The sequence below is a fragment of the Oryx dammah genome, unplaced genomic scaffold (genome assembly GCF_014754425.2).
Source record: "Oryx dammah isolate SB20612 unplaced genomic scaffold, SCBI_Odam_1.1 HiC_scaffold_6, whole genome shotgun sequence".
Taxonomy (NCBI): Eukaryota; Metazoa; Chordata; class Mammalia; order Artiodactyla; family Bovidae; genus Oryx; species Oryx dammah.
Window position 1 is genome coordinate 26,981,528 of NW_024070190.1, and position 16,922 is coordinate 26,998,449.

Sequence of the window (16,922 nt, forward strand, 5' to 3'; positions counted from 1 at the left end):
CAATGTCTCCTCCATTGTATGTCTGAAGGAACCTCTCATTGACCTATTCCTGTCTGTTGTAAAGGAGTAGAAGCTGAAATACCTAAGCCTCTGCTCTCTCTCCACGTCTTCACCTTTGTCTTTGTGAGAGTTAGAGTCAGAGACCCGGATCATGTCCTGGGCAAGTGACTTTACCTTCGGTGAGATGTCAGGCATGTGGCTTAAGGAAATTGAGGTTCAGAGAGGTTATTTGAAAAGATGCAGAGAGTAGGAATGTGGGGTTGTTTGAGGATCAGATGAGACTCCAGGAGCTATAGAGCACTCCATATCTGTTACATCCTGATTTACAGACATCACATGAATCCTATCGTTTAATCATGCTTACAATGGCCCAGACTCTTTAGTAGACCCTTCACATGTATTGTCTACTTAAATAAATCCTCAAGATAACCTCATGAATCAGGTACTAGCTCCAACCCCTCAGAGACTCTGACTTTCTGGTTGTAAAATGCAGAATTGGTACCTTGCCCAAGACTGTTTAGTTGTTTAGTTATTTAGTGTCTGAGCTGAGCTGACACAGGGCTATCAACATATGAATCTCACATGGTAGATTTGTAGGTGTCAAGGAACCCAACAGAGATAATTTTGGATGAGGAACTTTTTGACGTTCTTCAAATCGTACGCGGTGAACAACCATCACTGTGCTTCCAAAGAGGGCACACCCTGCTCTCAATCGCACAATATTCAATTATATTTTCAGTCACTGAAGATGTGAGACATTCTTGCTTCTCTTCTCCCCAGCAATAACAGCCTTCTTCAAACTAGTGCCTCTGGAATTTTCAAGAATCCTGAAAATATTACTGGAAAAAGAATGTTTCCCAGTTCACCGTCCATTCCCTGTACTCCTGCAGGGTCCCTAGTGCTCACTCCCTCAGTTACGGGCTGGTGAGGAGCAGACCTCCTAATGCAGGTGCTGAGTCAGAGAGGCAGCTTCACCCCACCCATCAGTTCTAACTGCATTCAAACATTTTCAATATGTGGGCTCCCTGATAACTTCCACTGCATGGGAAACAAAGTGGAGGGAAATGATTATTGGCACAAAAGGGGGAAGCCGTAAATCTTCAACTCAGATAGAGGACAGATTGGAACAATATGGGTTCTCCAAGGTTGCCATGATAATGTACCTAATAACTCTTCTTGGGCAAAAAGGCAATCTGCTTTCAATCAATCTCGCTTTTTTTCCTGAGCAAAAATACCAATTATGTTGAAGGGAGATTTTTTCTTCCTTTTTTGATAAAGACTGCTCTCCACCTCAGAAATCATGCTGTAGCTTAAAGATATATATTTTTTCAATTGTCTAGAATGGTATTGGATAGGCCAGCATCAAATGAGAAAAGTCAATCCTTTTTTTTTTTTTTTCTCCCCTCTCCTGCCAACATTTGTCTGCTTCTTAAGAGAGGTGAAAGCTAATTAAAGGCTTAAGGGATAATATTGATTGCATTGGAATATATTTTATATGTACCCAGCACATTTTCAACTAAGAGAACCCTGACTCTTTCTAAGGCTGAATAAATCAGCTGCCTGAGTCTTTGATTCAAGGGTGAGAGGATGGACTCACCTCCTTCCCCTCCACTTCTCACACATCTGTCCTAGAGATGAATGATCTCACAAGAGGAAGAAGGAAATGCTGGCAGATGTTCATTCAGTTCTTTGCGTACAAGATAGGGAAGGATGAATGTTCTGGCATTTCCCTGGACTGATCATTGATTTGAGTCCTGCTCTGAATGATAACCAGGCTTATGCGGGTAAAGAACTTTGAGCTTTGCAGCGCCTGGTACAGGAGGCTGGATGGGTAGTATTAACCTCTCAGCTCCCTCATCTATCGAATGGGGATAAGTAGCTTGCCCAGAATCAGACACATCCTTGGTGGCAGAGCAGGGAATCAAACCTGCCTTACTATCAGGAAGAGTCCCACTCACCCATCTGTCCTGCAGAGGTGCCCGTACATTGAATTCATTCTGCCCTCATTCTCAATCATGGAAGTTTGTAGGCAGAAAGCATTAGAATTGTCCCCCAAACAGCCCTGTTGTCTTTTGTGGAGCTGTCAGATTGGGAGGGAGATGTTGTTTTTTTGGTCAGTTTCTGAACATGCTTGGCAAATTCAAAATCAGAAATCTTATTCAGAAAATGCACATTCATTTGCAGCCTCTTTTGTCCATATAAATGCACATTTGCCACAAGAATCATTTTTTCAAGATATGACCCAACAAAAATATGTATAATCCAGTTGTTCAATTTGCATCATGTTTGCTGACATACTGTGCATTTCGGAAGGGAGTTCCTCATATACATTTGGGGACATCAAATTTGGATCAGTGGCCAGGGGACCTCCCTTAACCCAGCAGGTACTGGCTTGAGAGTCAAGTGGTTATATTAAAACGTCTCTTCTGAGGAAGCCCATTGACACCCCCCGCCCCAACAAGGGCCTCCACTTGCCTGATCGCTGAGTGCAGCACCGTAACAATAACAGTCCATAATGGTGATATTATTAACTGCATTGTGCATATTATTGATTTACTCTTTGTTCTGCATCATTATCCTTTCACCAATGAGTTTACTGTATTATTCTCACATACTTAGTCAAGCACCAAATTACACCGAAAGGGCAGGCTCTTGTAATGGCATCTAATGGAACATCGCATAAGCGATCATCACTGCCTCCTCTTAGGAGTCGCCTCCAGCCAATGAGCTCTCTGCCTTACTGGAATGTGCACAGAGCAATTATGGAGTGCAAGGGGCCTGGCCATTCTAAATTTCTCCCACAAAATTACTGTGCTTCCTGCTCACCACCTGCCCATGCCTCAAAGCCCAGCCAGGGAGTCAGCCTCTGTCACTGTCTACATGAGAGGCACAGGGACCTGGGCTGAGTGAGCCTTTTGCTACAGTCTCTTTACTAGAAGCTGGCAGATTTCATCTCCGCAGTCAGTCTCTTTGATAGTTTTGTATCAAAGAGCTTACTCCTGATTGAGCATCATAGATAGCAAATGTAAGTGGCCACAGTATAGCTGGTGTCAAAGTCAGATTGGTCCAGGAGCCAAAGATATTGGCGGCGTGTAGGGGGGTGAGGACTGTTCTTCCAGTAGTCCTGGAAGATGGGCTCATCTCCTCAAGGGGAGCCGCTATTTCCGGAGACAAGTCCAAAGCACCCCGAAACAAAGGCAAACCATTCCATCCTCATCCCCTGTTCAAAGGTAAATTCCTTTGTCTCTTGTGGAAATCTCAGGCACCCTAAGGAAGCAGCTGTCTGGGGATACACAGCCTGCCTGCGGCACCATCTCAGATTCCATAGGTGTCCCATCCCACATTTAGCCCTGAGTGATGCTCACTTACTGTAAAGTGTTACATGCTCCCATTGTCGGAGGAGTTATGGCAGAAAAATGCAAAATTTCCTTTTTACTGCTTATGGCCAGCAGAGCCCATAACGTGTCAAGCCGCACATTAGCCACCCTGATAAAAGTCCGCTTTCTTACACACAAAATCATCGTTTCAGCAAGATTTGTTATCTCATTACCTGATAAGCTCTATGTCATAAACCAAGACTCATTCGGTAAATCTCCCGGGAGGACGCTTTGTGGGCAGAAAGGGAGAGATATGAATCTGCAAGGGGCTTGATAATGCAGCGTTTAAGCGCAAGCATAATGTCACTTATTGTTAAATGCATAAAACCACTTGGCCAAGCGGTTGGGCTTTTAATAGGATTTTGTGTAGCATCAGGTGAGAAGCCATATGCTTTTCTGTCGAGGAGTCTCTGAGCACCTTCTGGCCCTGCTGCTTTGCCTCACAGCCCTCTGGGGAAGGGAGCTGGGCTTTACCAAGTCTCCTCAGAGGACATGAATGCTTCCCTGCAGCTGTGCGCTTTTCTCTTGTCTTGGCGGGGGCGGGTGCCAGGGCATCTCTGGAATGGCCTCATCTAACTGGCCTTTCCCCTTCAGGCACATAGTGGTCTGCGGACACATCACCCTGGAGAGCGTCTCCAACTTCCTGAAGGACTTTCTGCACAAGGACCGGGATGATGTCAATGTGGAGATCGTCTTTCTTCACAAGTAAGAGGCCCCCACGGTTTTGAGACCCTCCACCCAAGCAGGCAGCACAAGGGGGCCCCCCTGAGTGTCTGTAGGTGGGTTGATGTGGGGGTGGCACGGGGGGCAGGGCAGAGTTGACTTAGCCACCGTCTCTGCTGGGCTCATTGGAGAGGATGTCCTAGAAACGATGGGAAGGAAGCAACCCACTCGTTCGGTGATAAGAGTGGCACCTGCCTCTGTGGAGGTGAGTCTGGCAAATGACAGTAGGTTCATTATTGGTCAAACACATCATTACTGTCCCCGAAGCTGTCTGGATCTGTGCAATCCACATGTATCCACAGTGTCTGGTGTGGATTCTTTATGAGCGTAGGCCTAACACAGTGCCCAAGCAAGACACAGAAGTAACAGGAAGCAGGGTTCAAGGCAATAACAACAGTAACAACAGCCATCATTCCTAGGAACCTTCAGTTTAGGACACAGTGCTGGTCACCATAGTCTCTCCTTAAATCAGAAGAGGGAGTAAGAGTGCATGCTCAGCTCAGAGGACAATCTGGATCCTGACTCAACTAAATCCCGAACCAGTTAAGTCCCTGGGCCTCAGTTTCCACATCCATAAGATGGGAAGTTCAAAATGGTTTCTACCTACTATCTTGGGCTATTATCAGAATGAAAAGCAAATTCATTCCAAGTATACAGAGATGGGCTTCCCAGGTGGCAATAGTGGTAAAGAACCCATCTGCCAGTGCAAGAGTTGTAAGAGATGCAGGTTCAATGGGTTGGGAAGATCCCTTGGAGATGGGCATGGCAACCCACTCCAGTATTCTTGCCTGGAGAATCCTATGGACAGAGGAGCCTGGAGGGCTATGGTCCATAGGGTTGCAAGGAGTTGGGACACAACTAAAGCGACTTAGCATGCACGCATATAAAGAGAATCAGACACCCACTAAGTGCCCAATAAATGTTAGCTGTTACCATGTGAGAGAAAATATATTAGGCTATACAATGGACTTAGGCGGTAGGATTTAATCAAGTTTGTTTTATAGGGGAGGAAACCAAGATATCTCCCTTCCACTCAGTGCTGTTGAGATCTTTTGCCTGGTCCCCTTTTAAGGTAAAAGGTAGCCCACCACACGGATGGAGAGATGGAGAATGCAGGCATGTTTACGTGGGTGGTACTGTCTTCCTCTTTTATGGAGACGGGGTCATCATGGGGCAAGTCTTAGCCCCACATTGCCAAGAGACAAAGCTCACATGCTGGTGTTGGCTCCACTCGTTATTGACCACCCAGGACTCGGTCCTGCTCTGAGATCTCACTGAGGTTGACTTCCCTACAGTTACCCTGTACATCGCCTTCCTTTTGACATTTGTGAATATGGAACTGGCAACCATGTTTGAGCACCAGCATTTTTCTTCTTAGCACTGACTTCTCCCAGTTCTGAAAGGACTGGGCAGACCATGGACACAGGAGCTCAACCCATAGATCCAATTAACTGCTCAGCCACTGATGACCAGCTGTGGGGCCCATCCTCTGCTGAGCACGTGGAAGGTTGAAGACAAGTCACCCTTCTTGGACATTTTAAGATGAGCACATGTGCAGCAATTAGAGCACGACATAGTTCTATTAATGTACTGACGTCAGTTTAATCAACAGCAGAATCCCATGGGGCATCTGTATTGGGGAGAGACCACCACTCCTTGTATTACCAGGGCGGGCAGGCTTCCTGAAGGAGGCCCTGCTTGTAACACATCTGGAAGACCGGTTGGACTTGCACAGGCAGATGTATTTCTCTCACCCATTGCTTTAGTCCAAATCAACAAGCTGGCTGCTGACGCTTCAGTTGCTAGGATTTACCTTTGTGTCCCCAGCATCTATCATTGTCAGCCCTGTCGTCCATGGCCCAGTTAATTAACCTCTCCAAGCTGTGGGTTAATAACATACCTTCCTCTAGAGTTGTTCTGAGGTTTAAATGAGTTAATATTTGTCAAGTGCTTAGAATGGTGGCTGTTGCATAGCAAATGCTCGAGAACATTAGCAGTTATCATCATTACTAAGTACTGTGTTAGGCAAGAGTTGATTAACTCAGTCCTTGGCACCTAGTAGGTTCTAACTGAATGTGATCTCCCAGTGCCTAGTGAAGTACCTAACAGAGATTAGGTGTTTCTCATTTCTGAAGAATTAATAAATGAATGGATAGGCTAACCAATGTTTTAATCCTTGGCCTGCAATGGGAAAGATTGCAGGGTGTGGCTCAAGGCTAAGAAGGATAAATAGTGTACACGTGCTGAATCACGAACAATACTGCGAGTGGATTGACTCTGTGTATGTCTACTCAGAGGAGACATTTTTGGATCCAGTTCCTGAGGTTGAGAAGTCCATGAGGTGGAAAAGTAGGGAAAAGGCTTTTGGTGAAAGGAACAGCAGGAAGCTCTGCCAGGAAGACCTTTGGCTGACCCCTGATGTCACAGCCTCTGCTCTTCATTCATAAAATAGTGATTCCTGCTGGGCCAGTGGTTAAGAATCTGCCTTGCCATGCAGGGGACAGGGGTTCGATCCTTGGTCAGGGAACTCTGATCCAACAAGCTGTGGAGCAACTAATACCACACACAGCAACTACTGAGTCTGTGCACCACAACCAGGAGAGTCCATGCATGGCAGAGAAGGATCCTGCATGAAGCAAGGTCGACCCCGCTGTGCTGCAACTAAGGCCCAACACAAACAATAAACCAATCAATAAGAGAAAACAGTGAGTGAAATAAAATTTTAAAAAGTAGGGATTCCATTTGTGATGAAGTTGACATTTTACTGCATGGACCTCAGACTCTAAAGGTTGTGAAACTCTTCATTTTAGCTTGGTACTGGTTTTGATTTTCAGCTGGGCTGAGGTTTTACTTCTCTTCAGTGTGAGCCTCTTATTTATGGCAAGAAAGAGGGTGCTCTGAAGGTGAAAGCCTTTTCTCTCTCTATGGAAATTGGAGAGAAGGGAGGCCACGGAGGCTGAATACCTGACTCTGTTATATTAACAGCTGTTTCTTCCCTCCCTGCACAGCATCTCCCCTAACCTGGAGCTGGAAGCTCTGTTCAAACGGCATTTTACTCAGGTGGAGTTTTATCAGGGTTCAGTCCTCAATCCACATGATCTTGCGAGAGTCAAGGTAAGAAGGAAGGAGTGACTTCTGCTTTTATTCCATCTAGGGGTGTGTGACTGGGGTGACAGGACATGCCTCCTGACATGGCCAAGAGTCCCTTCCAAAGCTCTTAGAAAATAAATCAGATACTACCAACCTTGATATCACCCTTGCCCTGGTCCCAGGACTTTGTTCTGCTGGCACTTGGTAGACCAGCTATGAGCATTCCATACGTGGACTGCTTGTACATAACATGCTAGACATCACTGGGCCCCTCAATATCAGCACTGCTAAGGGAAGCAGACCAGTTGTATGGACTCAGTGGTATCATACATGACATAGCAATCAACTCATCCCCATTTTGAATACTTAAATTGGATTCAGCATAGCTCTGAAATCTGTTATTTATATCAGGAAGGAACATTAAGGATAAAGTATAAAATAAAGTTTACCCAAGCCATCAAACATTTTGAGCTTCCTTTTTTTCCTCACCAAAGACTAAAGGTGTAAAACTAAGCATGCAGATATCTGGCAGCACTTGGTAATGAGCTGGTCTTTCTGTCTAGAACCTACTAAGTTAGAATCTTCTTATAAACACACCTAAGACTTACAAGGGAAAGGGATATAGCAAAATGGCATCCACTACTTTTTTTTTATGGCTTTTGTAAGCATGTTCAGTATTTGCATGCCAATGGGGATAGATTAATATTCTGAATCCACTGACATCTCAGTGCTTACTGCGGTCACTACATAATTCAGTAAATAATGTAATTGGCAAGCATGAATAAGCCAAAAGAATTTGGGCAAATTCTTCGCTTTATGAAAGAAAGAAAACTGGAGACAACTTCTGACATACCATGGAGGAAACCATGCCTTCCCACCAAATGCAGAAATGGGCTGTCGTAAGCACAACATCCCAAATAGGACAGACCAGAGCCAGCATGGGAATTCTTTCACTTACAGAGTCTAGTTACTATTATCCAGACATGATCCAAGTTATGTCTAATGTGAAATCTTATGAGAACTTGGGGGAAATAATTATTGTCCATGGACCTGATTTAGTTGCAAATGATTCTTAGCACAACTTGTGATCCTCTCAAAGGAATAAGTTTCTGTTGGCACATGTTTAGCTAAGTCTTTAGGTTGTCTTTCAAGGTCATCTGTAACATATCATTTCACACTCAGATTTGTTGTCTTTTGAATATCTGAATGCTAACTGAATACTAAACAGTACTGAGCCGTTATCTGAGTTAGGGCTCTCATTTCCTCTTCTTCCACATTTAAGATGTGAAAAAAAGGTTAGATGAAGGACTTAAGAGTCTAAATTTCTGAATCCTCAATGACTCAGTTAACTTGGTAGCCTGAGAGAAGGGGTTTCATCCACCTAACACCACTTCCCGATTGGAAAAGTTAGGATGATGGTGCAGATGGTGAGGAAAGGAGGTGGAGAGGGACTGAAAGCCTTAATTAATTGTTACCTCAAGACAGAAAGCTTCTGTGTAAGAGCTAGGCAAAATGAAAAGTGTAATTGCCAAGGTACACGTTGTCCCTTCCAACAGCAACAAGATGAAATGTTTATACCATAACAAGAACTTGCAACCTACACTTTTGACAAAAACTATAATCTCTCAGGATTATTATTTTTTTCTTTTCCTTGCAAAGCACCAGGTTCCCCCAGAGCTGTCAGCAGAGAGAGACTGCAACCAAGGATGGCTATTCATATTTTTGTGTTCTGTGATTTTCTTTGGTGTCTTAGATAGAGTCAGCAGATGCGTGCCTCATCCTTGCCAATAAATACTGCGCAGACCCTGACGCTGAAGATGCCTCCAACATCATGAGGTAATCTCAGGGAGGCAGGGAGGGCTCTGGGCTGGGTGCTCCGTGGCCACTTGCTGTTCTGTTGGGTCCCTCTGCAGAGCACTGTCTCTGCAGGACCTTCTTTCCTCATTAGTCACCTTCTAGCTCACCACCTGCATAGGCCCAGGGTGGGGGGAACTGAGGCTGTGGTGGGTGCAGAAGGCAATGACACAAGGCTTTGCCAACCAAAAGCTCAGCCTTAAAAGATATGAGGACTCACAACCAGACTTGGGGTGCAGGACTAGCAAAGGAAAGATAGATTTCACTGGGAATATGCCTAAACCAGGGGGCCTTTTGGAATATTTGGAAGTGTCCTTGGTTGTCATAGTTAGAGGACAGTGCCGCTCATGCCTGGTGGATAGAGGCCAAGGTTACTACTCAACATCCTACAATGCACAGGATGGCCCCCTGTAGCAGAAAATTGTGCGGCCCCAAATGAGGAGCCCCATGTTAGAGCATTCCAGGTGCATCTACAGCACACTGATTAATATCTCCCACAAAGAGGGGTTTGTTGAGCAATTGGCTTGTTTCAACCAGTTTCCCCAAATGAAATAGTTTTCTTTACTGAAAGCCTCCTCAGTGCTTTGATTACTCATATGAATTTCTAAGGTAATGTTCTGTAGAGAGTTTCTTAAACCTATTTGACTACAATCCCCTCCCCACCTGGCTTTTTTTTAACAGAACGCCTCCTGGTGGGGGTGGGGGAGTGGCAGTCAGTCTTTGGAAAACACTGCCCAATGCCTTTGTTGTAAATAGGCTAGGCCCATCTAAGCCCATTTTCAGGCCAACTTCTGCTCCTTATTGTTTTTATCATTTCAGGAGAAAATTATTCCGCATTTTTCTTCACATAGACCCATGTTCCAGACATCTTGGGGCTATGCAGTTGCCAGAAAGATAAGATATTTTGCTCCAGACAGTCAAAGTTCTTTTTGGATTCTTCTCGACTGGAGCATAAATTGCAGAGTAGTTAAGAGAACTGGGAGGGGATCATAAAAAGAATCTTCTGGAGAAGAGATGAACTAAGAGGAAACATTTCACTCCCACTAGATTCCCAGGAACTCTTGGCTCATTGTGAACAGCCATCCTTTGGGTCTAGACCAAGATTCCCCTCTCCCTGCAGCTTGGTTTCCTGTGTCCTGGGAATTTACCTGGGGTGGAGGCTAGGGACGTTGCCTTTGCACCACTACAGTGCTCGCATCTCCTTGGCTTGGCTTTTCCTCAGTGGTCCCAAGGGCCATGAGCTTTCCCATCAGTGAGGGGGCGGAATTCCTCGGGAGCACGTCTGTCCTCCTCTCAGCATCTGGTCTTTGTGTCTGGCAAGTGACGTCTGGCCCAGTGTGCTCTTTCTGCTCCCTTTTCTTTGACAGTATGTGTGGTGCAGTCATCTTAAGAGAGTCAATGCACAAACTCCTGTAGGCACAGGGCTTCCCAGGCTGCAGGGAACTGGTGCAATGGGGACCTGCTTCCACATCTGGGCCTGTCCCCTAACCAGCCACAGCTGCAAGTGACCACAGTGGCCACAGCTGCAAGTGACCACAGTGGCCCCAGCTTAAGGTGTATCACTTGACTGTTTCCTTGAGCTAGGATTTCTAGCCTTCACATTTTTGCGTCATTTAAAGTGATAAAATTATAGCTTTTAAAGAACGCTGTTTTTCAAAATGTCACATGGAAAACCGAAAGAAGATGAAGCTTAATATTTTGACCCTATGGAGAAACTTGGGGCTGGTACTGCCTTTTATTTTACTTTTTAAGTGAATAATTGATAATAGTTTCAAAGTGGGCATTTCTTTTCACAATATTCTGTTTAAGCCCTGACGACAGTAGGGTTAACATGAAGACGTATAGGGCACCTTATGCCAAGGCATAAAAATGACTGAATGAAGGTAGTATCAGAAGTGTGATTAAGCCATCCGCTGACCAGAATCAGAACTAAGGCCCAGCCAGCTGAAGGAAGTGGGAAGCTCAGGGTTAAAAAATAGGCTCTGTCTTTCCCTTATTTGTATAATCCTCCTTTCTCCTTAGTTTAATGAGACCAATCTGCCCCTTCTGAAATTAAAATGTCAAAGATCCGTTTGAAATGAGCTAATGCAGAAAACTGGCTGATGCTGTGAACTGAATTCCGAGAGCTGACAGAGGCTCAAAGTCCTTGAGTTATAAGCATGGGCCAACATAACACTTTTTCAAAAATAAAATGAAATCCTTCAAGTGTAAAAGCCCAGGGTGAATTTGTGCAGGGAGAGGTTTCTGCATGATCCATTTCCTAAATTCACAAGTGGTCGCTTTTCAGACAAAACTGCTTCCTGGCTGCTTTCTCTCCATCTTTGCACAAAAGGGGATGAAGCGTAGAGCGCTTCCTGGTGGGGAGTTTGTGGGGGTGGTCATGATAAATGCACTTGCATTTCTGATTAGGCTTCGGAGGTGGGCCTTTTGTGGAATTCCATTCTTTAGCCTTCCTTGTCACAGAAGGAAATGTACAATGTCACCTCTGACAGAGTCGGTAATGACAAAAACCATAACTTACACATGGAGAGAGCTTTTAATGATTTCAAAGCATTTTCACATCTGGCTTTTCATGTGCTGCTCGTACCAAAGCCTGTGAGATACATAAAGCAGGTACCCTTGCCCCCAGTGTCCAGATGAGGAAACAGTCCCAGAGTGCCCAGGGATTTCCTGGAGGTCACCCCGTTTGTTAGTAGAGCAGCTGGGACCAGTATGCAGGTGTTTCTAGGCCTCTGTTCCCAGCCCCTCCCCTTTCAGCATCATGATTGTTATAGGGAACAGAAGGGAGGGTTGAGATGGGGGCAGGCCGTGGTTAATACTAAATATGGACTGCGAGCAGTTCGGGGGAATTTTCCAGCAGACCACGACCTCCGCAAGGCCTTGGCACTTATCTAACCAGCATCAAAGTCGTCATCTAGATGCTATTAACTATCAAAGGCTGAGTCACGGATCCCCTCCTAAGAGTGCTGCTCAGAAACCATTTCTGTGAGAGTGGCCATGTGTGCATGGCAATTAGAATCATTTGTCAGCCGCTTGTCTGATTTGTCACATTGCCTCATGTTGTTAACTTGGAATATTGAACTCAGAGCAAATCATTGCTGGGCTCCTCCCTAGGGTATGTGAGATGGCAAACCTCTGTTGGCCCCACGAGTAGAACTTGCTTTATTTAGATGCCGAGGTAGGCAGTAAGCCCGTGACACACTGCCCCAGACCCCCCATGCCCAGTACACACACGCCGTCACCATGGCATCACAGGATCTCTTTCTTCTTTCGTGTCTAAGGCAGCGTCTATGGCCGCTCTGCGATTTCTTTTTCACACGACCATGGGATATGGTGGTGGAAACACAGTGTAACTTGGCCCAGTGCCTGCAGCCCCTCTGAAGGCCCTGGCTGCTGGCCCCATAGTCACTGCATTTGGATGTAATCAAATTAATCCCCCCATCAGACTCCAAGGGTGAGGCAGACCCAGGCTCAGCTTTTGTTCTCTTCTCTTTCAGAGTCATCTCCATAAAGAACTACCACCCGAAGATAAGAATCATCACTCAGATGCTGCAATATCACAATAAGGTAGGGCAGCAAGCCTGTCCCAGGCTCAGAGGGACAGGCGGGGTCCAAGCTCTCATGAGTATGAGGTCCAGCTGCACACTCGTGTGTGCATGCATGTACACACACACCGGTGCCATCCAGAGACCTGGAGAAGAAGGAGTGACGGGTGAAAGCCTCCCGGGACATTTCTGCAGTCCAGACACCTTGTTTGCCGGTGGTCCCTGGAGGGAAACTTCTTCGCATAGTGACTCATTTATTCAGGAAACATTTGTTGGTCCCCTGGGTTTAGAAATATCAATATGTCCTTAGACTCCATTCCAACAACCTCCATTCCTGTGTGCTGCTCTCATTTCTTCCATCGGTATTTAACGAATACCTACTACTTGGTGAGCACTTGGCCTGACTCCTTTAAGCCCACATGGAAATGGTATGTGCTCAGGGATTTTGCAGTCAAGGTGGAGAGTGTCCCAGGTAAGTGAGGGCACTTTTCTCCCTGAGACCAGGTGAACTTGAGGGGGTGGACCGTGCATTGGGTGGAGAATGTGGAACACGGGAGTTCTCAAACTCAAGGTGAGAATGTGCACAGTTGAATTCAGGAAAACAGCTGGCTCTCCAGAGATTAAACATAAAGGGATTTTCCTAGTGTTACAGTTTAGGGGGGATCAGAAAGAAAACCAGTGTTGAAGTCCACGCTGTTTTTCTTATGATTCCTTCTCCATAAACCACAATCCTGTCTCTCATTCAGAGGCAGTACTCCTTTGCTTGGCTGTCAGGAGACTCCAAGGAAAACAGCTTTGGGGGAGGGAAGGTGGCGTCTCTCTGTGTTTGATGTGGAACCAGTTAGGAGAAACTGGAGGCTGCTCAGTACCTGCCGCCAGGTGTCCTGTCTGGGCAGAATGACTCCCTGCTGGGTTGTGAGTGAGCGTTTGTCCCGTCTTATGGGCCATATTCCCTACGAAATAGGCAGTCAGGTGACCCAGAGAGGACTCTATTCTGCCAAATGTGCCAGTGCCCTGCCATTATTTCTTAATTGCTGGCGAGCGCTGTCCCCTCTTGCAGTGTGGAAGCCCTTCGGAGGTATTGTGGACCGGAGCCTGCTGGCAGTGACTGGGATGCTGCCCATGGCCCACTGCCGCCCAGCCCTCCGAGGTGGTTCCCCTGCAGACTATACTGGGCTCCAGCCAGTGGGTTGGGTGGTGGGCACCCAAGGTCACAGTGACTTCTTTGTCTCTGGAAAACCCAGGACACTAAAGAGAAAGTGAGGATGTTGGTAACGCATTGGCACCAATCTGAAGAAGTCTTTAGACAGCAGCCCCTGTAGGTGGAGGTGAAGTTCATGAACAAGGCTGTGGCTGGTGAAAGCTCTCGAGGCTGTGACCTCTCCCTCCTTCCTCTGTGATTTGAAATTTCATTTAGTGTGGGAGTGCCTTAAGCAATTGTTTAGATTTGGGGCTGAATTTAGATTGAATAGGAAAATGAATGTTGTATGTTTAGAAAAGGATGTCAGTTCCTTTTCTTCTCCTTCCAATGAGTGCTGATATAGCATCTTCAAGGAATTAAGGAGAATATCAGTTCTGTGATTCTTGTTAAACTCAGAAGTAATTCTGTGGACCTAGGGTCCAGATGTCACTGGTCAGTATTCACATGATCAGGGCAAGCTGATCGCCCTTTACAGCCTCTGCCTTGTCATTATTCGGAAACAGTGATGAACAGATCAATCGACCCATGATTAATTGCTTAAAACACATTTTGTTTAGAACCACCCCAATCTATTTGGGTTTCAGAGTTAGTAAAAGTCATTTATAAGACTTTGTTCTTATGTGTAGTGTGTGTGAGAGTGAATGGGTCATAGGGACTTTGTTATAGGGCTCTTTTAATTTCCTTTTCCTCTTTTAGAGAAAGAACAGGAAGTCCACTGGTCATTATTTGTCATCTCATTCCTTGTAGAATTGCAAATAGGCATTCTTCATCTTGCTTTACAATTTTGCTGGTTTTTAAGATCCTCCTAGCTACCTTTATAATATTACTTTTCTTCATTTCTTAGCACTTTCTCCTTACCCACAACTAGATGCCAAAAGATCTCCATCCATTAAAACTTGCTTTCAAAAAAACCAAAACAAAACAAACTTGCTTTGGGGAAAGAACCTGTTGCATGCATGTACACTTACATGACTGTCAGCGTATTCCAGAGGATACTTAATTCCATAATTGAATACCAACCTTAAAATAGGAAGAACTTCAATTCCCCATGATCTGTTGATGGTGGTATTCTAGGATCTAGGGATGTAGGGAAGTGGTCTTCTTTCTGTATAAAACTGGTTCTGAGTTTCTCATAATCTCAGACATTTGTGTCATATTTTACAGCTTTAAAAGAGCTTTGACATCCATTATCTCATTTAATCCTCAGTTAACGATCAGGTGGTGGCTCAGATGGTAAAGCGTCTACCTACAATGCTGGTGACCCGGGTTCAATCCCTGGGTCAGGAAGATCTCCTGGAGAAGGAAATGGCAACCCACTCCAGTATTCTTGCCTGGAAAATCCCATGGACAGAGGAGCCTGGTAGGCTACAGTCCATGGGGTCGCAAAGAGTCGGACATGACTGAGCGACTTCCCTCCCTTCCCTAACCATCTGTGCATTTCAGTATCCCAGTGTCACTGCAGACAGTGGGCCTAAGTTCTGTCTCAGACAGAGCATCTCTGATGGGTATAACTCATGGTCACTTGGCAGACAGTGAACTAAGAGGCAGAACTGCCAACTGCCACCCTCTCATTCAGTCGAGCCACAGGCTGTTGAACCAAACTGTGGTTCCTCTGAGTAGGACTTACAGAAGGACTGAGGGTCTCCAAATTCCATCTGTTTACCCCAGTAGAATTCAAGGAGAGAAACCCTCAACCTCACCATCCCCCAACATGGAAAGGAGATGGTGCAGGGTTTTTTGTTTTTTGTTTTCTTATTTGAGTGAAAATGGCTTAAAACTCTTGAAGGAAAGGATGGTTTATGACATCTTGGAAAAATCTCACTCCTGATGATTTCACTATCAGTGGACTTTTAAAATGTCCCCAGCAGACTCTAGGAAAAGAGATCTTTGTCTATGACCTGAAGCCAAGTCCCAGTGGCCCAATGGAGATGGAAGTTCTCTGAGCTTTCTCACTGTAAATCCTTACACTTGAGCAGAAATGTGAAAGTGTTTGCCCTGAGATGACCTTCTTCATCATGGTGGCTTCCCCAAAGTTGAATGTGTGGTGAGAGATGGCACTGGGGCTGGAATCTGTTTGTTCTGGTTTCCAGAACAGCCTATTTTCATGTTCCTTTAATCTCAAACAGAGGAAAGCACTGGTCATGCTCATCCTGCCTTAGCAGGGCTGGTTCTCCAGATGAGAAAGGATTTGCCTCTAGACTCCTACATAGTAATATGCTGGCATCTCCCACTGGACCCACCTTTCCCTAAAATGAAAAAATATAGAGTCACCAGAAGCAAACAAGTTGAATTCCTGGATCATTCTCTTTTTTGTGTGTGGGGGGCGGGGAGGTAAACACAGTCCTTCCAACCTTTAGCAGGTCCCTGGTGGCTCCCTGCCTCACAATTGGAGAAGATATGATAGCCAAATAAGGCTGAGAAGTGAAACAGACTTGCCATTTCTGTGTAACAACATGTCTAAGGAACTCAATACCAGATGGGTACACGAGGGACCCAAGACCTAAAATCCTAAAACTGGCACATGGGGATGTGAGAGACCATCTAAAAAGATTTTTTTATTTGTTTGAAGGTGCCATGAAGGTCACATGGTGTCTGTCTGGAACTTGGACCACCCACATCTCCTTTCACACTTGATGATTTATTTGTTCATGACTTAGATTTAATTTCTCCTCATTCTTCTCAGATGATGCTCATGCAGATGAGCGGTTTTCCACTTAGCCTGATGTATTCTCTATGATGCCAGGGACATAAAGGGGAAAAATGGGCTTCTTAAGCCAGTGAAGGATAGAGAGAGAAATGGGATAAAGGGCAGGGTAATTAATGGAATTGAGTCTGTGATGTGCAAAGGTCTCTGATACTTAGCTTGACAGAAATTCCCATCTGCTATAGCCCACACATGGGACTATTTTAACTGCTTTCATTGGGGAGGATACAGTCAGCTTTCCCAGGAGTAAACATTGCTGGATTAGGATTCACAAGTTTGTTACAGAACAGGATTTTGTAAGAGGGAATTTCACAAGAGTGGTATTTCTGAAAGCCAAGCTTGGAGCCGTTGGACTTGGTCGTGGCTCCACAGTGGAGTCTTTTCTTTCTAGTAGCACGCCCATCATATATTGCCCTGAAAGTGAAGGG

At 45.4% G+C, this 16,922-nt stretch overlaps 1 protein-coding gene across 13 annotated transcripts in view; it reads left to right on the forward strand.

Moving 5' to 3' along the window:
- The window catches only part of KCNMA1 (potassium calcium-activated channel subfamily M alpha 1), a 773,098-nt gene that overhangs the window by 535,130 nt on the left and 221,046 nt on the right, over positions 1 to 16,922 (forward strand). For all 13 annotated transcript variants that reach the window (XM_040242344.1, XM_040242341.1, XM_040242343.1 and 10 more), the window contains exons 10-13: positions 3,972 to 4,082; positions 7,109 to 7,214; positions 8,944 to 9,026; positions 12,542 to 12,611. In XM_040242344.1, the coding sequence (XP_040098278.1) occupies positions 3,972 to 4,082; positions 7,109 to 7,214; positions 8,944 to 9,026; positions 12,542 to 12,611 (370 nt within the window). The remainder of the gene's footprint in view (positions 1 to 3,971; positions 4,083 to 7,108; positions 7,215 to 8,943; positions 9,027 to 12,541; positions 12,612 to 16,922) is intronic.